The sequence below is a fragment of the Octodon degus genome, unplaced genomic scaffold (genome assembly GCF_000260255.1).
Source record: "Octodon degus isolate 3935 unplaced genomic scaffold, OctDeg1.0 scaffold00003, whole genome shotgun sequence".
Lineage (NCBI taxonomy): Eukaryota > Metazoa > Chordata > Mammalia > Rodentia > Octodontidae > Octodon > Octodon degus.
Genome location: NW_004524579.1, coordinates 12,624,080 through 12,649,518, shown reverse-complemented (window position 1 = coordinate 12,649,518; position 25,439 = coordinate 12,624,080). Strand labels below are relative to the sequence as shown.

At 40.1% G+C, this 25,439-nt stretch overlaps 1 protein-coding gene across 1 annotated transcript in view; it reads right to left on the bottom strand.

Annotated features, from left to right (window-relative positions):
- Fhod3 (formin homology 2 domain containing 3) overlaps positions 1-25,439 on the bottom strand; it is a 514,361-nt gene that overhangs the window by 96,962 nt on the left and 391,960 nt on the right. The window contains exon 15 of the mRNA XM_023714409.1: positions 4,648-4,782. Within this exon, the coding sequence (XP_023570177.1) occupies positions 4,648-4,782 (135 nt within the window). The remainder of the gene's footprint in view (positions 1-4,647; positions 4,783-25,439) is intronic.

The following is a 25,439-nucleotide window of genomic DNA, read 5'->3' as shown; positions in this document are numbered from 1 at the left end:
ACCACTGGCAGCCATACCTTGTGCACTCTCTTTGGGATGCACCCACAAGACTCCCTACTTTGTCCAGTTATAATGTTTTGCTTTTCTGTTCCTGCTGGTGAGGTTCCAACTTGAATCTAAGTTTGAGACAATGTGTTCAGTCACCCCTCAGGGGACCATTCATTTTACCTACAGAAACCTGACATCCATGTTTTTCTATACTAGACCTTGTAATGTAGCTTAGAATTCTATAGCTCAGCACGCTGGTAACCAGCTAGGAAGGAACAGTGCATCAAAAAAGCAGGTTAGGAGTAAGGAGAAAAATGCACCCAGGATTCAGATTTGTCATCATTTATAAATAGCCATCCCCATCCATCGCCTTCCACCTTTGTAATAAAACTTATAACCCAAGAAGCTTAGCACCATACTCAATGAAACCAACACAAGATAAGGAATAACTCTTAGATGCTTTGTATAAAGTATAAGGAGCATGTACAATTTAAATCAATGGAACTGACGAAAGCTTAGCAATTCAAATAGTATGAGAGCATGCTAGGGAAAACATTTCCCATGTCCTTTAAAAAATCTCTTTCCTGGGGCCAGAGAGATAGCTCAGTGGGCTAAAGTGACTACTTAGGCAAGCTTAGGCAAGTGCAGGGACCATGGTTCAATGCCTGGCACCACATGCCACACCAGTCCTGTCCCCAGCTGGCTGAGCCAGCTACAGAGACTGGGCATGGTGGTGCACACCTGTAATCCCAGCACTGGGGAGGCTGAAAGAGGGAGGATCACTATGAGTCCGAGCTGCAGAGTTAGACACTATGACAATCAAATAAATATAATATAATATAATATAATATAATATAATATAATATAATATATCTCTTTCCTGTCATAATGTCAGAAGAATGGAGTTACAGTCACTACAATTAACAGTGCCCATGGCCTTGGCCTATCCTGATGATTAGCATCTTTATCAAATACAAATGGTTTTGCCTAGATTTCTTTATGTGTTCTTATCTGACAAATGAGAATAACTTGAAACCAAGAGCAAGTGACAAACAGAATAGAGAAGAATAGAGACTGACAACAGAGGGCCTGAGTACAACCCTCCCTGCATGCGACATAACGACGGAGTATACATTACTATATATTCTAATCTATTTTGTTATATCTCCCAGATTTCAATGGCATGAGTGTTGGATATTTTGGTGTTTTTCTGTAGTTTCTATGATGCCTGTTTGTATTTTTAATTTTTTACTTTCAGAACAATAATTTCTATTGTTCTATCTTGAAGTGAATTGATACAACTGAACTTGAGGTTCTCTTTATTATTCTGTTCATCTGATGAATTTTTTATCTTGTTTTTTAAACTTTTCTGTTTTGTGCATATTTCTCTTTGGTTCTTTACACTTCTTCTGTTGTAGAGAATTGCCTTTTCATTTATTTCAAGAATATTTGCCTTTACTTCTTGAAATATATATATATATATATATATATGCATAGGTTTTACAGGGTCTCACTATGTAGATTGGACTTGTAGTGATCCTCCTGTTTATAGCCTGGGATTATAGGCATGTGCCACCACACCTAGTCTCAGTCACTGTCTCAGCGTGCCCCAGGGGCGGGGCCAGCACAGCAGCCCTGGGGACCGAACTCCTGGACCCTGCGTACCTTTACCTCTTGAAGCATGTTCATAACAGATATTTTAAAGTCATCTGATCATTACAACATCTCTGTCCTTCTGTGGTGAGCTCCTTTTCATTACCTTTTCCCTGGGAGTTAACATTTTCCTGAGTCTCTGCATGACAAGTTATTTTAGATTGTTTTCTATAAATATTAAATATTCTGTATTAAGATTCTGGGTATAGGGCTGGAGAGATGGCTCAGTGGTCTAAAGCACCTACTTAGAACAAGCTTGGCAAGGCATCAGGGACCGCGGTTCAATCCCCCAGCACCACATGCCAGCCAGCCCCGCCCCCTGGTGGGCTGAGCTGGCCACACACACACACACACACACCTCTCTCTCTCTCTCTCTCTCTCTCTCTCTCTCTCAAAAATAAAAATAAAAAAAAAATTTAAAAAAAAAAAAAAAAAGATTCTGGGTATATTCTATGAGGAATCTCGAATTTTGTTTTGTTTTAGCAGGCAGTCAACCAGGTTAGGTTCAGCCTGTGGGTTCTGACCTGCCCTCTGGGATCAGCTTAATGTTAGCTCACCTTCCAGCTGTCACCATCCCACTCAGCCCAGGGCTCGGGGTCCCTTCCAGTGGCTGCTCTGGGGCTTGGCTGGCGATCCGCTCTCTACTTCTCCAAGCCTGAGCCCTCTTGATCTTCTGGCTCTGAGTTATTTTCTGGCTTCCTTCCTAGTCTTTCGGTCAGAAAACCTTGGCTTCCTTTCCCTGATCTACTGTTTGCTTCTGATAACTGCCTCCAGAACTAGGGCAACACAGCAGGACACACAGCAGGACACACACACACACACACACACACACACACTTCCCCACGGCTCATGGATCATTGCTCTTCTGGTCAGAGGATGGGTTTTCCTCATCCAGAGTTCTAGGCACCTGTCTGAGTAGTGCTGCCATCACCATGTTTTCGTAGCAATATTTCTTAGAAGCTGAGATAATGGAGATAGAAAAAAGGGGAAAAGAGAATATTTTTACAGTCTCTGATCATTAGGAATTTCTTGGGCTGTGCCTTGGTCTACAAAAGAGGGCTTTTTAAGTGTATTTTTTGGGTCCATGTGGTTTAGGAGCGCCTCTGAGTCCATGCCATGTGATACTGGAGGTAAAAAATAGTAAACGCTCACTGGTAGAGTTTTGGATGTGAGTCTCCTCTGTCACTCACCTGCTCCCTATCATATCTCAAAGTTTCCAGAACTGCATATTCTGTCTACGATTTATGGATGCATTCAGTGATGCAATGGAGAGGCAAGACGGAATGTGCAGATCCCATTTTCTTCAAAACTGGCACCTGATTATAAGAGGTTTCCAATCAATAATTCTGGATATATAAGCCAATCTCTGAATTTTCCACATATTTCAAATTCCTTGGTGCTATTTAGTGGTAAAATATCTTGATCTCTCAAAATGCCATAAATCAGAAAGCCTTTAACCTACTACAGGGTTTTAAAAATTGGTCTTTTAAAATAACTTTGTGAGGGCCAGTCAGACAGCTCAGTGGATTAAAGCGCCTGCTTAGGCAGACACAGGGACCTGGGTTTGATCCCCGTTGCTCTGAGATGGCGACTGAGACTGGGTGTGGTAGTGCGTACCTGTAATCCCAGTGCTTGGGAGGCTGAACACAGGAGGATCACTATGAGTCTGATCTGTGTAGTGAGACCCTGTAGACTCTGTACTAGATACATCAACATAAAATTTAAAAAATAAATAAAATAACTTTGTGAACTAGTTGTGCATAGAGAGCTGGAGTTTCCAGGTATCATCTGGTAGAAATCTGATAGCTCTGAGGATGCCCGCCAAGCACAGTGGAGAAACAATGCTGGTTTGGCTTATGAAGCCCATTCATGCACTGTTTGTTTGTTTGTTTGTTTTTACTTATTTGTGTGTGTGTGTGTGTGGCCAGCTCAGCCCACCAGGGGGCGGGGCTGGCTGGCATGTGGTGCTGGGGGATTGAACCGCGGTCCCTGTGCTTTGCTAAGCTTGTTCTAAGTAGGTGCTTTAGACCACTGAGCCATCTCACCAGCCCCATCATGCACTGTTACAAAAGCCAGGATTGGCATTGCATCCGTGGACTTGGGATATCTGTTTTTATAAAGAAATAAAGTAAGGTTAAACAACTGTACAACTCTTCTGATATTTTGATCATTTTTGAATTACAAATATTTTCCTTGTTTTCTGGAAGAAACCAAGTTATTGAATGCATAAGAACTCATTAGCAGTCCCCTATATTCTTTACAGATTGCTGAAAGAAACCAATGGAAACACTACTTTACAAAAACCTTGAAGAGATTAAACAGAAAGGAGAAATGTAATGGGGAAGAAAAGAAAGAAAAACAGGAAAAAGTTAATATCAAAATGACTAGGGTTTTACACACCTATTATATTCAACAACGGAACTTAAAAAAATTGGGGTATAACTATGAATGTCCATTTTGTATCTGTGTTTTCAAAGTGGTTGGGAGAGGGTGGAAGGAGTTCACCTTGGAGCTGGAAGGAGCAGTGCAGGGACACTGGACTCAGCAGGTGGAGACAGGCCGGGATATGGAATGAATGTACGAAGACAGATACACACTATAAGATTGCTACAGGGAGCAAGAAGCAAACCAGAAAATGGGAAACATTTTCCTTCTGACATCCACTATAGTATGAATAAAACATGAAGGTCTTTAGTGAGAAATGGTAAATTAAGACAATTGGACGTTCTGTCCTGAGGAAGGTCTGGTAGCTAATGGTGGACCTAAAATACACAACTTCCTAATTGCATTTTGCTCTCTGCTCTTCCTGCCATGTGGTTAGAGAAAGGTCAGAACGCACCAGGGCCATTCTATAGCAGATAAATATTGTTCTTCCTTAGATACAGACAGAATTAGAAGGAAATTTGCTTCCTAATCCTTTGACACCAGTATTAAACATATACACCCGCAAAGCCATATTCTTTAAATTTTAACTCCTTAGTAAAAGAAACGTAAAATCTTTCTTACTTGAATTTGTTTCTTTCCTCTCGTTCTATCCGTTGCAGCCTCTCCTCTCTCTCCTGTCGCCGCCTCTCTCTCTCTGCGGCCAGTGACTCCTGGTGTTGCCTAAAGGATGATGTGAGAAGACCACTCAGTGACGACCTGAAGACACAACGAGTTCATATTTTAGTCGCTTGGCCCATGAGAGCAGGAGCCAGCCCAAGCGCGGCGGGCTGCCGGTCACTGCTTAGGGAGCACTACTGAGCGTCCTGAAGGCTGCCACCTCAGGAATTGTGTTTGTAAACTGAGGTGAGCAACCTGCTTCACAGGCTGACAGGACAAAGAGGTGGGGGTGTGTATAAGATGTCAGACATAAGCAGGCTCGAGGAGGATCTTGGATTAATAGACTATGTGGGAATATTTTGCTGAATTCACACACCTACAATATTTAAATGGCAATGGAATACCCATCTCTGACAAAACTAAACAAAAAAAGGGGATGCAAATGAAGGACCATTTTGTATCTGTAAATAGTTAGGATAGACATACAGCTGCTTTCGCTTCATTCAATGAGAAGAAAGATTTGTACTAATTGTGTTTGGACAGGATATCATGTCGACATCTTGTACTATAAATAATTACTACAAAGACAACAATACGCAATGTATTAATTATTGTAACTGTCCTACTAACCTGTTTTGAAATTGTCTCATTGATGTTTCTCAATAAAATTAATTAAAAAAGAAAAAGTAATGATAATAAATAATCCATTATTTAAAAAAGAAATCATTGACTATTAGCTTCAGAAACCACAACGGACCCTAGGACATGTATAGAACATAAACTGTTCATATTTTGGTTGTTCTGTCTCTACAACCAGATCCTGTACCCCAGACCCATAGTAAACTACTGCATGAGCCCTAGACAGTCAGGCACAGGCAAAACTGAACTCAAATGAACCACCTGGGGGCCTGCCCCTTAGCTCAGTGGGCAGCTTAAGGGGCTGCTTCAACAAAGCAGTCAGGCTCAGGTTGCTGGGGTTCCATCCCCACCACTCAAGCCAGCCAAACCTGCCCTGAAGGCATTCAGAGCCTGCCCCCCCCAAAAAAAAAATCCTTCAAATGAACCACCTTCCTGACCATAATTCAGCTAAATTTAAAATAAGTAGCAAGGAGATACTTTAAAAAAAAAAAAAAAACTATGTAAATGGAAATTTTAATATACTTCTAAATAGTTCAAGTTAAAAAAAAACAAAATTAGAAAATATTCAAAGGGTACCATAATGAAATAGTCGCATACTAAGTTTCATAGAATGATTTTAACATGCTATATTTTTATTACTTAAATATTTATATTAGAAAACAAAGAGTAAAAATTAATGTGTGGTCAACTCAACAGCTGGAAAAACAACAGAATAAATTCAAAGCAGATAAATGAAATGAAATAAGATTAATAAAATATGAAAACAAAAATATATACAGAAAATCAACAAAATCAAAGGCTAGTTTGTAATTAAAAAAAAAATCCTAATAAGCAGAAAAATTCTTTCAAAGTTGTCCAATGGAAAAAAAGCCAAAAGCTGAGCAATTCTTGGAAAAGACAGAAATGATTATAAATACAGTAGAGACCAAATAAAATTATAAGAAAATTTTATGACAATGCATTTAGACACTTCAAAGAAATGAATATTCTAGAAACAGAACATACTAAATTCAACTCAGGAAAAATAGAAAATTTAGATTTCCTGCTTAATCATTTAAGGAAACTGAATCAGTTAATTACATGTATTTATACACGTACCAAATAGAAAACTAAACCCAATGGGTTAAGTTAAACTCTTTTAAGGTGATTTTTTTTTTTTTTTTTTGTAACGGGGATTGAATTTAGGACCCTGTGCTTGCCAGGCAAGCACTTATTCTACTGAGCTATCTCCCTGGCCCAAGGAAACATTTAAGATGATTTCTATCCAACACTCCCAGAAGAGCTCATCTGGCTAATACTAAATTTTAGAGAACACTATTTTACATGATTATTATTCTGATTTTAAAAAGCAGGCAAGAAGAGTGTGAACAAGAAAAGTTATATGCTGACTGCAGTTATAAATGTCATTGTAAAATCTGAAGTAAAATTAAAGGTTGAGTTTGTCAAATGAATACAAGATTAAAACACCAACAAATGTAATTTACCAGATCAAAGAGTTATAGGGAAAAAATCAGGACTAAGATACAGAAACAGCTTTCAAGTCAACACACATTTGCTATATATCTTTTATCAAGTTTAGGAGAAAACTTCCCTAATCTCACAATAGGTACTTAGCAAAGGAAGCTTCAAAGACTGCAGTGAGCATTATTCATACAGCTGAAACGTTGAGTAGCTTTATATAGAAATGGTGTAATGATGCTCATATCATTGCTTATATTTGAACTTATTGTGGTAGTCCTAGCCAGTACACTTAGAAAAAGAAATAAAAACATAAAGAACAAATAAGTACTGTTTTGCAGATAATCTGGCCAAATATTTAGAAAATCAACAAGTTATTAGAGTACATAGGAGTTCGTAAAAGTTTAAATTTAAAATATACAGAAGCCAACTGCATTTTTAAAATACCAGAAGTAATTAAAAGCTCACATTTATCAAAGCTATATCACATTCTTGCATAGAAAGCTACATTCTAGCTAAGATGCTAAGTCTTCTTTCTCTTACTATAATTCTAAATCAACATCCTCATAGGATTTTTGATGAAATTTTATAGACCAAGTCCAAACTTTCTAGATAAAAATCTAATACCCAAGAATAATTAATTTTCAACAAGAGAAAAGCAAAGCACTGGCCAGAGCACACATCAAACCCATTCTACAACCAAAGTGATCAGGAGTGAGCATGGTCTTGGTATGTAAGCTGAAGCATGTTCCATTGGAATGAACAGCCTAAATGAATGGTGCTGAGACTGCTAGCCACATAAAACATAGTACTGGTACCCCTTGCTCATACTAAACACAAAAACAAATTCTAGGTAGTTTAAGTGAAAAATGTAAAAGTAAATGTTACAACTTTTAGATTTGACAGACTGTTTAAACCAAACTGAGCAATCAAAAAAGGAAAAAGACCTGACAAATATGGGTATATGTTAGATATAAAAAGTTTTATATTGTATATTGAAAGACTGGGCTGGGGAGATAGCTCAGCAGTCTATGTGCCTGCTTGGCAAGAGCAAAGACCCAGGTTCGATCCCTGGTACCACATGCTGTGCTGGCCCTGTGCCTGCTGGTCAGTAAAACTGAGCGTGGTAGAAGCACATCTATAATCCCAGCTCTGAGGAGGCTGAGATAGGAGGATCACTATGAATCTGAGCTGTGTAGCGAGATCTTGTACCAAATAAATAAATAAAATATTGAAAGACTGTATTAGGGTCCCAAAATTTAAAGACTCAATCCAGAAATGGGCATCTGAGATGAACATGCACGTCTCATAGGTCAAAATTATAGAAGCAAATAAATATATGAAAAAATGCTCCACATCACTAGCCATCTGTGAAATGCAAATTAAAACAACACTGAGATATCATCTCACCCCAGAAAGAATGGCTAGCATAAAGAAACCAACCAGCAACAAACGTTGGGGAGACTGTGGGGAAAAGGGAACCCTTCTCCACTGCTGATGGGAATGCAGACTGGTGCAACCATTATGGAAATCAGTATGGAGTCTCCTTAAAAAACTAGGACTGGAAATCTCATTCAATCCAGCTATCCCCCTACTGGGAATTTTCCCAAAAGAACTGAAAACATCATATCACAGTGATATATGTGCACCTATGTTTATAGCAGCACAATTTACGATAGCCAAATCTTGGAAGCAACCAAGATGCCCTTCACCTGAGGAATGGATGAAAAAAATGTGATATTTTTATACAATGGAGTATTACTCAGCTATAAAGAATGATAAACTCAAAGCCTTCATGTATAAGTGGATGCCACTTGAAGATACACTCATAGATGAAATAAATCAGAACCACATGTGTAAATATCTAATAGTCTAAGAACTAGGATATTCCCTAGTCTAAGAACTCAAATATCTAAGAACTAGTATATCTCAAGTCTAAGAACTCAAAAGTCTAAGAACTCAAAAGAAGAAATATCTAAGAACTCAAATATCTAAGAACTAGGATATCCCTAGTCTAAGAACTCAAAAGAAGAAATAAAAATGCATTTTTTTGGTGGAACTACAGATTGAAATCAGGCCCTTGTGCTTTCCAGGGAAGCACTTATTCCACTGAGCCATCTCCTCAGCCCTAAAAATGGATTATGAATATGACTATTATGAATGAAGAAAAGTAAAAGCCCAAAAGTTACCTATAACGTACACAAACTATAAAGGATTAGGATACATAATTCAAAAAGAACACCTTCAAATTAGTATGAAAACAATAAACTAGTGAAAAAATAGGCAAAAGATAACGGGCATTTCACTAAGAAAGAAAATTAAAAATGAGAAAGTAGAAAATAAAAATCAGAGAAATCAGAGAAAATAAATGCTAGCTAAACCCACAATGAAATTAAAATTCTCTCGGACTTTTGTTAGCCTGATAAGCTCAGTATATGGTAGTATAAGTACTGTTACTGGATTTTCTCAAGATATAATACCAATGCTGGGCTGCATTTTAATTATACAAAGGGGATAACTCAAATTATCTTTACAGTAGTCCATCAAGACTCAAGCTAGCATATGAAATGCTCTTTTTCATAATGGAATCATTAATATTTTTATCTTTCTTAATAAGTTTGCCAAAAAATACCCACAATGTTTGGAAGTTGCTGTAATGCTTATGTTGGCTGGTTTAGGAACCAGCTATGGCATGAAAGAATGAGTACAGAGTTTGGAATGAGTAAACTTCAGTGGGCCTGGTCACTTAACCTCTCTGCATCAGTTTACTTGTTTGTAAAATAAATATTAATCATGCTTTCTACTCAAATCTCACCAGTTTGCCTGGGAGTATACACATGAATTTGTCTAAAAAATATCTGGGCCACGGCAGTCACTCAGTAAATACTAATTTGTGTGAAGATCTAAAATCTGTGAAGGTAGTGGTAGGTTGTAGTGTGATGCCCAAACCAGGTGCAGAGAACATTGGAAGTTCCTAGCCTGATAGGCTCCACCGAGAAGTTAAATTTGAACCTTCCCATCATGGCAACCACCTGGGTCAGTCATATGTGCCAACCCAGAATGCACCTGGAGAGCTGAGGTCATTGGAATTCACCCAAGCAGCTGTAACCAAGTGAAGCCATATAGGACCACAGGTGGCAAAAGGCCATAGATGGAGAGTTTGCAAAAGAGTAGATACTATACTATGAATAACATGAATTTCAGTATGAAAATTTGACCCTGGAGTTAGCTCCCCAAATCTCACTTGATTAAACCCTCCCTCCCTCACTGGGAGCTTGGCTTCACCTATACACATCTGACAAAAACAGTTGACATTTATATAGATGGGCCTTTGTGTCAGTTATGTTGCAAGCAGAGCTCTTTGGATCCACACAGCCTTTTGTGCCAAGTTCTCCTACTGTCCTCCTTCTTCAGAAATGAGGAAACTCAGGACAGAAAGTTGCACTGTGGATGGAGCAGAGCTGGACTTCTAAACTGGTCTGTCAGACAGTGTCCATCTTGACCAATGCCTCTCTCCCACACCACTGTACTTAGTAAAGTAACATTCCTGCAGCACTTAGTAGAGTACATATATTTTCATTTTTTCCCCAGTGAGCCTCACTACCTTGGATTCTGTCTTTATAATTTCCACATATATTCTTCTTTTCCTTGACAGCTTAAGTTTTGAGATAAAACCCTAGTTTCTTGCTCATTTCCCTTCCCTGGCACACAGGACAGCATTGACTGCTAAAAGTTTCAATTACATATTAAACACATAAGATGCATGAAGTGAGAATTATTTGTATATAGCAGTGCTGATACTTCTACACCTCAGCCCATTCCCTACAGGGAAAACTGCATGACAATGAACTATAGAGAAGATTCTTTTTTGCACCAAGACTATTCCCTGGCAACAGCTGAGCAAAAGTAAGGTGGAGTCCCACCCCAGAGGAGGCTGTGCAGTGGACTGCGGGCTCCCTGTGCAGAGTGCTGAGCCAATAGTAGTCATGTATAAAACTGAACTTAGAGGTAGGGAGAGAATGAGCAGTGAGGAGCAGCAGACACACCAGATCTGCAGTGCGGGACACCCTGGGTGGGCCTGAGAGACTGCATTAGGATAGGCCACAGTAGAGGATGAACTCAAGTACTGAGCAGAAAACAATGATGCCAGCGTGTGAGAGGGAGGTCATGGGAGGAGGAAGTTAAGTGACAGGACAGCATCACATAGGGAAGAGCTAAGACATGTTAGGACAGAGCACGAGAGGATCCTGGATGACACTGATGTCTGTGAGGGAGACGGCTGTGGAAGGAGGATGCTGGGCTTGCCAGTCTTCCCTGGGCACTCAGGAGGCCTGCCCCATAGCTGATAACCCACTGTTCTGAATGATAGGAGCTCTCATTTATCCTTGCATTGCTGGGAGCAAACCAAGCTCAAAGGAGACACAGAAAAAGAAAACAGAGGGCAACAGGGGGTTGTATTGATAGAAAGTATCCCTGAAACTAAGGGCAAATTTCAGCTTCAAGTTTTTGGAAAAACATTATTACTGGAACAGCCAAATCCAAAAGCAGTGTGTACTGCAGAGTATTATCAAAGCCACATTCTCTCTGCGGGAGAACGTATGTGACAGCTTAGCTCAGAATCATGCTCTGGGGCACATACTTACGTCTGACAGATGCATACACGAGTCTTTGTGCTCAGAGATGCTTCCCTCAACATCCTGGTTACTGTGACAGTATTTGTAATCATGATCTCCTAACCAAATGACAGGGATTTTTTGGCATGGCAGCCTTGCTAAAATTTTGGTGTCTTCGTTCTGGGAGTGTTTATTATTGTTAGGGACCCAGAAAATTTACTTCGTGATATTTAGGAATTCAGATTATTTACCTCATGTGATTATCTTTTCGATATCAACTTCACTGCCATAACCATGCTTCTTGAGAGGGAGAAGTAAGGTCAAAAGACTTACACTGTTTTTCTCCTAGGAACTTAGCATTATTTCCATTCTGCTAACTTGGGTAATAAAACGATTGGTTCCAGAAAGAACCAAAATTATATACTTGATAATGAGAATGATTTTGTAGACTCAGAAATAAACAGTTACATCTGTTCCATAACACAATGAGGTTTTTAAATACATAAATAGGACCGTCTCCTTTTTGTTAGGCTCCCCTGCCTTTCTAATGGAAAAGTGATCTGCCAGAAGAACAGCCCAAAACAACCAGTCCAACCTTGACCTCGAGTGGTTTGGAATGTCTCTCGGCTCTGCACAAAACAAACCCACTGCCCAGGCTGAATGAGCACAACAGAGAGCGAGGAGGACCGGACCAAAAGCGAAGGGGGGTGCTCTCCATGAACAACAGCGCTCCTTTTTTTGATCCTAGGTTGGCACTTTGTTGATCTACTCATCTCCAAATAGTCTAAACATAAACTGGGAAGTCTTTATGAAGATAAAGCTAGACAAATAAGAGAGATTAAAACATAATTCATTTCAGTTTTTTTTTTTACAATGTTTGAGAACCATTCAAAATATCAGTTAATCCTGCAAGCTAGCCTATAATTGTTTTCTGAGCAAAATAATGACTTTAAAGTCAATAGTCAGTAGGTCACTCCTGTGTGTAGCCATAAATATTTAAGAGATACATAACATCATATAAAAACAGAAACTAATGTTGCAGCTATTTTTATTCAAAAAGGCATCCATTATTTGCTTGCATCCAAGCTGACCATGTAGACTTGTTTTGGCCAGTACAGCAAACAGAAATGGGATTCAGTGCAAGGACTGTTTTGAAAAGTCCGTGCATACTGAGGCTCACCTCCTTGTTACCCTGGGAGCTGTGCAGACACCAGGAGTGAACAAGTCTGGGCTAAGGGGGCACATGGCTAAGTCACTGTCAACTCATTTGATAGTCAGGAACAGCTATGCAGAAAACCTGTTAGGCAATCAACAACCAGCTGATGGCTAACACCTGAGTAAACCCCACAGCGCTGAGCTGACCTGTCAAAAGTGGGCCTGGCCAAAACTACCAAGGGAGAGAATCACAGGGTAATTGCATATTTGGCGTGTTAAGCCACTAAGTGTTAGTGATTTCTTATGTAGTAAAAGCTGAACAAAACAGAATGGGTTTTGATAACTTTTTTCTATTTCTGAAGGGGAATCTGGCAGCTGTTTGGTACCTTCCAATAAAGTTTGAAATGAAGATACATTTAAAGTCATCTCAGATCCTCATCTACTGGCTACACTTGCCTCCTACTATCTCCCAAAGAACCCCCTGCCCATCAAGTCATTTATTTTCTTCTTTGCCAAAGAGGTCTAGTTCCCTTGTCCATGAGCATCTCATCTTTGAAATAACCCCCCTTCTCTCTGCCTGGGTTCTTCAAGACACTTTCTTCAATGGCCACAAAGGACACTGCTGTCTGCTTTTGCAAACTCCTAGATGTGTCCTAAGTGTTCCGTCAGGGTTCCCTTAACTATAAGTGAATACCACTCTTAGCAAGGCTGGGAAGGCATCAGAGAACAGTCTCTGTCTCCTACTTCTATGCCCCCCCAAACCTGGCTTACTGTCAATACACACTGACTGAATCGAACTTTTTACACAGCAGTGATTTGGGCAGCATCCTGAACTACGTTTCACCAAGTGAGTAAATTGATAGACCACAAATCTATTATTGCCATGTTGCTTTTTCTTTTATTCTCTTTACAGGAATTAGCTTTATGACTAGAAGTTACTGAATAGTAAATAGTAGCACACCAACCCAACTGATTATCTACATATAATTGGGAGGCCTATTTGAATGGCAGAAAAGGGCAAGCTTCTAGACTACAAATTGCAGTCAATATTTAGTAATAGGAATCAGATTTACCTGCAGCTGAAACAACTAAGAACCAGACAAAACATACAGAACAATGGCCTCAAGAAATTGTCCATCAGGTGGTGAAAAGCAGTAATTCCCAAGAGATAGGAAGCAGTGGGGGTGATTCCGGCACTGCCCTGGCTTACTGTTTGGAGGTTGTTTGCAGCCTAAGGTGGAAAAGGGAAGCCTAGACGTCTCTGACTAGAGTCCAGCTGGGGGTCTGGAGATGCTCAGCTGGCTGAAGTTGGCAGGACGCTGCACCAGGAAGGGCTACACAGAGACAGTTATGTGTGCATCTGCAGTTTCCTCCAAGTATCCGAGTGAGGACTGATCAAGCACATGTGTGTGAGGAAACTACTTGAGACCAATGAAAATACTGTCCAAAAGAATTAGAGCAAACAGCATCTGGAGATCACAGAGAACAGAGGTGCGGTGCTGCTCTCCAACAATCCAGGGGAGAAGCCTGCTAGTTCAGAGGGCACACAACAAAGTTCTAACATGCATCTTGAGGCCGCAGTGGGAGAATATGGAATGAAACAATGGGCTGGCCTAGCAAAGTTAAAAATGGAATTCCTAGAAGGATAAAGTTGACTGTGAGTAAAGTAGATGGTAGAGCAAAACTCAAGATTATTGATGGGAACACAAAATTATCTAGCACCTCACAAGGTAAAATTTGCAAGATATGGCATTTAAAAAGACCATTTATCATATACAAAGAAGGGCTATAAAAATATCATTTGACACCAACCCAGAAATGACACAGATAGTAGAATCAGTGGATAATAACATTAAAATTTATAATGATATCCCAAGGACTCTAAAAGCTCGGAGATAGTTGTAACATACTAAGATATGAGAAGTTATCTTTGAAAATATGGTTTCATATCTTTTGAAAAAAGCAGTGGAGAGAACAGACACAGACGTAGTGGAATGAACACATAACAACATAATTACTCGAAAGGAAATACATTGAGAAAAATAACTTTAAAAACTCATCAACGGGGCTGGGGAGATGGCTCTGTGGAATAAGTGCTTCCCTGGCAAGTGCAAGGGCCTGAGTTCAATTCCCAGTTGCACATGCACACACACACACACACACACACACACCCCTCACCAACACCAATAAACTTTGTGAAAACTTCAGGTTGTTCAATAGGCATGTTATTAGTTACCAAGGGAAAACAGAGACATAAGGTACCAAAACATTTTGAAGACACAAGTATTGAAAACTCTGCCAATTTGATGAAAATCCACAAAGATGTCTGAAGTATAAGAAACATGAAGAAAAATATACCAAGGCAAATAAAAATTGAGCTGCTATGAACTGATGATAGTGAATCCTAAAGGCAGCCAGAGTAGCCGGGCATGTGCTGCACACTTATAATCTCAGCACTCTCGGAGGCTGAGGCAGGAGGGCTCAAAGTTTGAGCCCAGCCTGTGCAACTTAGTGAATTATTGAGAACATCTCTTAAAATTAAAAAATAAATAAATAAATAAATAAATAAAAGGGCTGGGGGGTACAAAGACTCTAGGTTCAATCCTCAGTATCTTTTCAGACATAAAACAAGAATTTATCACATAGATCTACACTACAAGAAATGTTGGTAGAATGTGAGTTGTAGAACATGACCATCTTGATCTTCACAAAGAAATAAAGAGAATCAGAAAAGGTGATGATCCAAGAAATATAATATCTTACCATTATCAAATACTGTATCATTAATAGACAATTAACTATTTATAACAAACCAATTAACAATGTATTATGGGGCTTACAACACATGGAAAGGTAAACTGATGATCTTAGAAGAGAAAAGTAAAAATATACTGCTCTGGGGTCATCAAATGATACATGAAGTAGTACAGTACCATTTTAAGGTAGACTGTAAATTAAATATACACTATATAACTCCCAAACCACCACAAAATAACACAGCATAGACTCACTGCACATAAGGTAACAAAGAGAGAAAAATGGACCAATAAAGAATGTGCAATCTGGGCTGGGGGATAGCTCAGCGGTCTAAGCACCTGCCTGGCAAGTCCGAGGACCTCAGTTCAATCCTTGGTACCACATGCTGTGCCAGCCACTGAAACCGCACATGGTAGCTCATGCCTGTAATCCCAGCACTGGGGAGGCTGAGACAGGAGGATCACTATGAATCTGGGTCTGAGCTAAATAGTGACATCCTGTAACAAACAAACAAACAAATGTTTTTTAAAAAATTTTTTAAAAGAACAAGCAATGTAAAAATGAAAGGGTAGAAAAAGATAAAAGGAAAAATAAAAATAGCAAGTGTATATATTTAAGTGGCTGAGGATATAACTCATTGGTAGAATACTTTCCTAATATGTGCAAGCCATGAGCTGGATTCCCAGAACCACAAAATAAATAGTAAATAAAAGGAAAAAACACATAGATTTAAATTCTGTAAAAATGATAATCACATTAAATATAAATGGTCAATACACTTCAAAGGCAGAGACTGTCAAAATGGGCATAAAAATTAACAATGCATTGAATATGTCTACAAAAAAATCTTTAAAATTCAGTTTGTGTCCAAATAATAGAATAAAAAAAGTACATTTAAGAGTGAAATATGTTATCAAGGATAAAGGAAGTCATTACAAAATGATAGAGGGATCAAGTTATCAGGAAGATATGGAAATTATATTTATTCACCTAGTATAAAAGATTCAAAATGTACAAGGGAAAATATAATAAACGTGCAGGGCATAAGCAAACCCAAAACTACAGTGTGAGTTTTCTGCAGCGTTTTCTTAATAATTGATAGAAGAGATAGAAAATCACTAAGGCTATAGAATAAGAAGCCGAAACTAGCAAGTGTTTCAATTAAAGCAATACTTACAAGAAAGATTTAACACTAAATGCCCACATTGGGCTGGGGATATAGCTCAGCAGCACAGCACCTACCTGGCAAGCGCAAGGCCACGAGTTCAATTCTCTGTGCCGAAAAGTAAATAAATAAACATTTATACAGAAGAAAGGGCCTTAAACCAATGACCTCATCTCATAACATTAAAAAAAGGAGGGCAAATTATATTCAAAGTAAGCAGGAAAAAAATAAAATAATAAAGAGTATATATAAAATTAAACAAAAAAGAAAAACAATGGACAAATAAAATAAAAAGCTTGTTCTTTGGGATCAATTGTTAAGCCTCTAGCCAGAGGACCATGAAGAAAAAGACACCATGTGAACTATTAAAACATGTAATAAAATGAATCTCAAAACAAGTGTGTTAATTAAAAGTACTTCCCCCAAAATAATAACATTCATAGAAAATTCTTAAAGATGCAAACTCATCTTTTTTTTTTTTTTTTTTTTAAAGATTTGTTGATTTATTTGGTACAAGGTTTTGCCATGCAGCTCAGACTCATAGTGATCCTCCTGTCTCAGCCTCCCCAGCGCTGGGATTACAGGCCCACACCACCAAGATCCACTGTAGTGGCCAGCATGGCGTGCCCAGGGTTCCGGGGCGGGGATGGCAGCAGTGCCAGGGAAAACTTGGGAGGGTGATAGAAATGCGCGCTGTCTTTCACCGTGGCAATGATTTCGTAGATATGTAGATGCCACGTCACGTGCGGCCTCCTACATGTCAATTCTACTGCAATGGCAGCTTAAAAAATATCCTTTGGTAAGTTCAAACTAAGTAAATCTTATTGGGAAAAGAAGGAAACTTCCAGCGTTTCACACTTCAAAATATGATCTGTGGTTAAATATTAACAAATGCCAACTACATTCACAAAGTATCTGATATTTGAAATTATTAATTCATAAGTAGATTTAATAGGAAAGCTAAAAAGTTAAAATAATAATAAAATGGAAGTTGAATGATGTTGAACACTGAGATTGTTCTCAGAAACTGGCTGTGAAAATGTGGCTTGATTATCATCCCACGAGGTAACTCTGGGTTGTCCTGAGCTATAAAGCCTTGTTCTGTGTGTTAGTCAGCTTTCAATCACTATAATAAAATAACTGAGATGATAAACTTAAAAAGCATATTGGGAGATTCCAATTCATAATGTATAGGCCCCATTGCTCTGGCAAAGCTATTCATGCTATACCCAGGAAGGAATGAAAGAGGAAAGAGCCAGAGTCCCACAGTCCCCTTGGAGGACACATCCACACTGACCTACAGACCTCCCACTAGGCCATACCTCCTGAAGGGTCCACCAAGTCTGACTCGCATCACCCTGGAGCCCAAGACTTCAACACATCCAAACCATGGCACCGAAAATTAGGAAGTGCTAAACTCTTCCTTCCTATCTTTAGGGCTAAATCCTAGCACTCGTGGTGAAGTGAGCAAGACTCAGAGGTAAGTCCAGCGAAAGCAACGGTTCTCTGCTGCAACCCTGGAGGCGTCCGCTGTCAGCGGTAGAGATGTGAACTCAAGTCACTCATGCTTCTCTCTGCAGGTTGTACCTTCTGTTTCGGTACAGACGTAGCCTCCCAGCCATGGAAGGAAAAGCAGGGCCCATGCAGCGGGCTGTGGAAGGTGGTCCCTGGAGGAGGCTCACACTTCTGCTCTGGCTCAGGAACAGAGAATGAAGCCATTCCCCCAGGCCCGCTGGCTGTGCTGTGGGCAGGACCTTGGTATGGGGCAGGTTTTGCCTCTTCCCTCATTTTCTCTTTATTTCTACTCTTCTGTCCAAGACCAAATAAGGCCTCAGCCCCAAGAGGGGTCAGTTCTCTCCTGTCACAGCTTCAGGTCCCATTCTGCTTATCTTCACAACTCCTGGTGGCTTCCTAAAGCACCTTCCAACACTAACCCCTGCCTTCCAGGTCTTGTTGGCCCAGCCTAATCCCACCTTCCCACCTTCTCCATCTCTCCACTGTGGGGCCAGTGCACCCTTTCTTTGCATCTATGCCCCTTGCCTAAGCATCAGACTTATTCCTTACATTCTCACAGCCAATCTACTTCATAATCAGGTCTTAAAGAAAGAGGTTGACTCAGTGCCTTACTTTATCACCTTCTTGACTTTCTAGGCCCCCATTGCACCAGGGAAATTGCAGAAGAAACTACAACTTCTGCTGCGGACTAAACTTGCCAGACTCACTGCCACAAGTGTCACAAGAGACAGGACACTAGTGCTAGGTTCCTATTTTCTCTTTTTCTTTGTTGCAAAGGTTCGTTTTCTTCAGAGCATTTATAACAATGGAAACCGTTTGCTGACAGTTTGCTTGTCTTCTGTTTCTACCGCTAACATGTAAGGCTATGAAGTCTGGGATTGTGTTTGATTCGAACAGCGTTGGATTACCACGCCAAGCACAGGAAACAAATGCATTCACTTTTTACTGATGGGCTTTGAGGGAAGCATTAGGGAAACAGAATAAGGGTACAAACCTCAGGGACTTGGGAATGCATTTTCTGAAGAGGAACACACACACACACACACACACACACTTTTTTCATGTTGTGATCTTTGTATAATACTAGTATAAAACCACTTCAACCAGGGACAACTGGAAACCTGAAAGGAGGTGTGCAGAGACAGAGGTGGCAGTACACATGGAGGTGGCAGTACAGAGGACTCAGTTCATGGCACCACACAGCTGTATCTGTGGCTCTGAGGGGGAGGCATTCCACCTGTGCTTTTGCTGATGAGTGATATTTGCTCCTCCTTGTTGCAGACTTCACTTAGCCCTTCAATGTCACATGTGTCAGTCTTACATGCAGAATTATAATAGTAATACTTAGGGTTGGTATGAAACTCCTTATGTAAATAAGGAAAAACTATTTAGATCTTACTTTCCAAAAGAATAAAGCAGCATAAAAAATGATTTAAAATTGCCCATGCACTTAGTATTTGACATTGTATAGGAGCAGGACAGTGAGCTGGCTGTCAGGGGATCTGAAGTGGGGAATGCATGGTACCTGGATAAAAGTTCTGTTCTTCTCATTGGAAGAAGTGCAGGAACCACAGAAAGGAGTGCTGATCAAGAGTGAAGAGGCCCTAAAGGCAGAAAACTAAGAGCATGGGAACAGTGCTTCTCTTAATATTTGCATTGAATCTTTAAATAAAATAGCCTTCTTCATCCCCTGACTTTATAGACCCCAGGTACACAATCTGAGGAGGCGAGTGAACCCTACTTGAAAAACACTTGCAAAAATGTAGATTGACTCAAGGGGCTGAAAGTTGAAATGGAGTGAATGAGTCAGAGAGGATGGCATGATTCTTTTTGAGGAGTCATACAGGACCAATGTCACCTGTTTAGATTGAGAACGAAGAAGAATCGAATAAAGAAACAAAGGGAGGCAAAGCAGATAGAGTAAATATGAAGGGGGATGTGTCCCAAGGTAGCCTAGTGTGTCTGTGGGAGAATTTCTGTGGGGCTAAAATCAGTAAGTAAGGACAGGCAGGCAGTGGGTGATCAAGTTGGAAGATACATGCAGGTCCCTAAAATGAGAGCTTGTACATGTAACTGTAGCCAGGGCAAGCCTTCCTAGTAAAGAGTGGGACTCAACTGAGGTTTATAAGCTGGAAAAGATACATGTTCATAGTTCAGAAGGGATCTAGACATGTATCACTGCAAAATACAAGGTAATCCCAGCCTGATGTGGATTCTGTTCTAAACCTACCCTAGAAAGGAAGATCAGAAGGAGGCAGATCCCAAATAGATATGACAAAGGATCTCCAGCAGCTGGCGAGGACCCAGAGTCCAGACCCAGGGCACCAAATGGGGCAGCCTGAAGCCTGGATCTCTAGTGCTTATAGTCTCTACAGGAAACTGCTAGCCACAGTCAGACGCTGTGTAAGCTTGTCCCATCAATGGGACCTGCATTCCTGCTCTTGTGCACTTTGGATGCAACACCATCAATTAATGAGGACCACATTTGCCTTACAGAGCCTCATTGTTTGTAACAAGATTGCTATCAGGATCAGGAAGCAGCAGCAGGCCAGTGGGGAGCCCACTGCTGTGCAGCACAAGCTGCCCACAGTGTCACTCTTGAGTGGGAGGGGAGGAGGCAGCACGAGGACCTGTTTTCCTGTTAGCAGTGGTACAAGGGGGGCTACAGCTATCATCACAAAGAAAGGTGATGTATTTTATCTTGTTGTTTGAGCTATTAGGCATTTTCTCAGTGAAATTTCTGTAGTCTTCTTTCTTAATCTACTTTGATCAACCAATTTAAAATTTTTAACTACAGCCCCACTCTGCAGTGGGGCTCTCAATTGCTTTGATACAATTTTTAAAGAAAATATTGAGTAGATTAAGGGGTAGAAGACAGCCAACAAGTATTTTGGATCCAGAAAAACACAGAGGTCACAATATCCACAAAGAGCAATGACTGAAAACCAGAAAAGGAGAACATTAAGGCACAAGTGGATGCGAGCAGGGTCAGGACAGGAAATAAAGCCAAAGTAGACAACAGAGGGAAGATACAAATGCTTGTATCAGGCAGTCTACTTGAGGGTGGCAGATAGAACGAGGATTACACAGGTAGAGCAAGTTACACGCAGGACAATAGTCAAAAGGCCTGTCCAACGGGACCCCAGGAGAGCACCTGCAACCAAAACAGGCAGGCAGCACGTGGGAACAGAGTCCTAAATTCTGAGAAAGGAGGCACCGCACCGCCACAGAGGCTGACACTCCTGGAGGTGATCAGAAGTGCCATTCCAGTGACAAGCCAGAGAAAAAGCAACCACTATGCACCACGCAGGGTCCCACTGTCCCCACCCCAGCTTCCTGGCCCCAGCTTCTAACAGAACTGCTGAGCTCTTTATTCCTCACACAAAACTTCTCAGCAACAGATGATAAAAATAATAGGGCTGTCTGAAGGAGGCACAATAAAGTCATGCGACTACTAAGGAAATAGTGAAGGCACATACTGGGAGGAAGGAGAGTGCCTGACAGCCTGGAATGGTGGATCGGTGAAGGTGGGCAGTTGCAAGAGAGGGAAGCCGCTGCTGAGGGAATGGTTTGAACATAATACGTACAGACATCTGCATTCCTGCCGGCGTGCAACCACCTGGGACATGACAGAGTCAAGTAACACTGAAACAAGTGAAAATTAAAAATTGAGCCATTTCCTCTCATTACTTGTCAAAATAATTTCTAGATGGATCAAATATTTAGATGTGAAAACTGGAGCTACAGAACTGCTAGAAGCCACAAAAGGAAAGACTTTTGTTATGAGGACCACAAATCACAGAAGGTGGAAAAGATTAATACATTTAATTCATTAATAATTTAATTCATTTAAGTTAAAAGATTTCTATATTAAGGTATGTCCAACCTGCAGGGAACTTAAAACTTTTAAAAGATTATAGTAAATATTTAAGATGAAAATTTGTTACTTATATGTATTCTCTATCTATATATGATGTGTCTCAAGATAGCCTGGTGCGCATGCGTGTGTGTGTGTGTGTGTGTGTGTGTGTGTGTGTGTGTATACAATTCTTCTTCACTCTATATGGCCAGTCAGCATGAAACATAAAAGCTACTGGGGTGTGATCCCTGGTAGCACATGCTGCACTGGCCCACCCTAGGGCATGTTGAGCTGGCCAGGATCAGGTGTGGTGGTGCACACCTGTGATCCCAGCACTGCGGAGGCTGAAAACAGGAGGATCACCATGAGTCTGAGATATGTAGTGAGACTCTGTACCAAATACATAAAAGTAAAAAAGAAAAACATAAAGGCCAATGGCTGAAGAAAATAATTGCTATTTCTATCACAGTTCATAAGGGACCTCAACAATTAAATTAGAACAAAGCAGCTCAATTACTATGAGTCCGAAATAGAAAAGGCAATATAAAAGCATACTGGGCATATGAAAACATGTTCAATCACATTCAAAATAAGAGAAATGCTAATAAAAATTTTATGGACATACAACTTTTTACTACAACATGAAAAAAGATTTAAGGAAAACACACTCTTGCACACACTGCCGTTGAGAATCTAAATTAGTAAGATCTTTATGAAGAGCAATTTGGCAAAAATCAATTAAATTAAATATGGTCACAACCCCAAATGTCCATCAATAGATGAGTGATAAAGGACAAGTGGAGCTATATATATCTCCACACACAGTGGAATACTCCTTAGCCTTAACAAAGGAGGAAATGCTACCACCCACAATGACGAGGATGGATGTTATGTTAAGTGAAGTAAGCCAGTCATAGAAAGACAAACACTGTAGGATTCTTCTTATATAAGGCATCTAAAATGTCAAAGATATGGACATAAACAATAGAAAGGTGGCTACTAGGGGCTGGATAAATGGAGACATGGGACTTATTGGTTAATGGGTGGGTATGTAGCAACAGTTACACAAAATGAATAAGAAAGAGTTATCAAGGTATTAAAATGTTGTAGGTGGGGCTGGTGAGATGGCTCAGTGGTCTAAAGCACCTACTTAGAACAAGCTTAGCAAAGCACATGGACCGCGGTTCAATCCCCCAGCACCACATGCCAGCCAGCCTCGCCCCCTGGTGGGCTGAGCTGGCCACACACACACACATAAAATAAATTAAAAAAAAAAAAAGAATACACACTAAAATGTTGTAGGCATACAGATGTCATGTCCTAACCCTGCCAGGCAGGCACTTAGACCACCAAGCTATCTCCTCAGCCCTGGTGCACCCTTTTCTTAATCACTTAGTATCCATTATTACTCCCTAGGGGCTGTCAACTCTGGAATCACAATCTCCTAGGCAGGAGTGAAATTTTGCTGAACAACTCTATACTCCTGGCCACTTACCACTTCTTTCAAGGGCTCTGTACATTAATCTGCAAAACACACAGGTGACTGGTATATAATTGACAGCTGTACAATAAGTGGAAAGAGATCAGAATTCATGCTTATCATGTGTACTGGGTTTTAGTTCAGCATGTCCACAGAAAAGTAACCCCTAAAAGCTGGGACCAACAATCCTTAAGTCTCCTCCCATTGAGCAATTCAAGACAGGCATTCTCAACAGACTGCCGAGCCCCCACACATGGACTCATTGCCTTAGGATACCCTTATCCCTGGGCCCTGGACTTACAGATCCCTCATGTTCACTACCTGCAAATCTGAATTCCACCAGTGAAGTCTCCAGGATGGAAGGAGAATGCTTTCCATCTTCCCCATGGCTCCAGTCATAAGCTCCCTGCTGCTGTGGTTATTGTTTACTTGTTTTGTTTGCATCCTGGAAGTGAACAGTTCTAATACTCCTGTGATTTTTGTTGTCTTTCAAAAGAAAATATTTAGAACTTCTCCAGTCAAAATGTACATTTTCAAAACTGCAGTGTTTTCAAAATCTGCCTTCATTAAACAGTTGCATCTTGCAGTGCTGTGGTCTTTGTAAAGAGTTTTGGGGTTTTTGTTTTGCTTTGGCATAACTTAAGTTTCAAATTCATGAAAGTTAATGCTATACTTGTGCTTCTAAGAGTCCTTTAAATAAAGCTGTGATGGGAACACTGCAGACTGATTCATTCTAATGCACTGGCCTTGAGTTAATTTTTTTCTTCAGCACTTCCTTTCTAGGTCAATTTATCATCCAAGTTTTATTCACATCCAACATATTAACACACTTGGGGAAAAAATGGAAAACTCTAAGCTCAAGATGATGCCCAGTTGCATTTCCAAAATGATCCAACATGCCTCAAGGGGTATTTGAGTTGGCCTGATTTTCCCAGAACTTCAGAGAAGTGACTCATTTCTAAATCAAGGCAATGGACTTTTAGAGTTCTAGTATTGCAAAGGGCTCTGGCACGATAGTCATTAGTTGGGGTGTGCTGACAGAAAATGTGGATTCTCACTGCAAAAAAATGCAATTGTTGTCCATAATCTTTCACTATCTTGACTAAGAGTTTTCCTTTTTAATTTTAATAATATATAGGAACATAGACTATCTTAATCTTACACATTCTATTGAGTATATACTTTAGTAATTAGTCATATACTTTAATGGAGCAAAAACTCATATATGTAGAATTATATTATGAACAATAAGCAAGAAGTTCAGCTGTCCAAAAGAAAAATCTAGGTGTAGTCCACATATCTGTAATTCCAGCATCCAGGAGACGAAGGCAAGAAGATTCCAAGTTTGAGCCAGTCTGGACAATTTAGTGGTGTAGTGAGACCCTGTCTCACAATAAAAACAAAACAAACAACAGATGGAGAGGATGTAGTTTAGTGTGAAGTCCTCAAATTCAATCTCTGGTACACCCCCCCAAAAGAAACTAATTAAGCTGCCCCAACGTGATATAAGTGCAACCAATATAATAGACTTAAGTAATGGTGTACAAATATGCAATTCAGAAGCTAGCTAGCTAGCTTGCTTGCTTGCTTGCTTTCTTAATACATAAGCTAGTGAATTGAGAGTAAGAAATGATTGAGCATAAGAAATGGTGATTCAGCCAGGCCTTATGGCTTTCTAGTAGTAAAAATTCAAATTTCAAATGATTTACCATGTGGTTTTCCAACAGCATATAGTGATACTCAGAAAGACATGCAAATGTGAAAGAATAAACTCTTTAAAGCTACTTGATTGTCCAGTAGACCATAGATGGCAAAGGTAATCAACTTCCTATAGTAATAGTGTGCGGTCAAAGTGAACAGGAGCCTAGGATGGGTGTGGTGGTGCATGCCTATAATCCCAGCACTCTGTGAAGCCAAGGCAGGAAGACTGCAAATTCAAAGCTCAGCCTGGACAACTCGGTGATGTAGTGAGATTCTGTCTCAAAGTAAAAAATAAAAAAGTGTTGGGAATATAGCTCAGTGCAAAGGTTCAATCAGGGTTCAAACTCTAGGGGAGAGAGTGAGAGTGAGAGCGAGAATGAGAGAGAGGGGAAGACGGGAGGGGAAGGGAGGAGA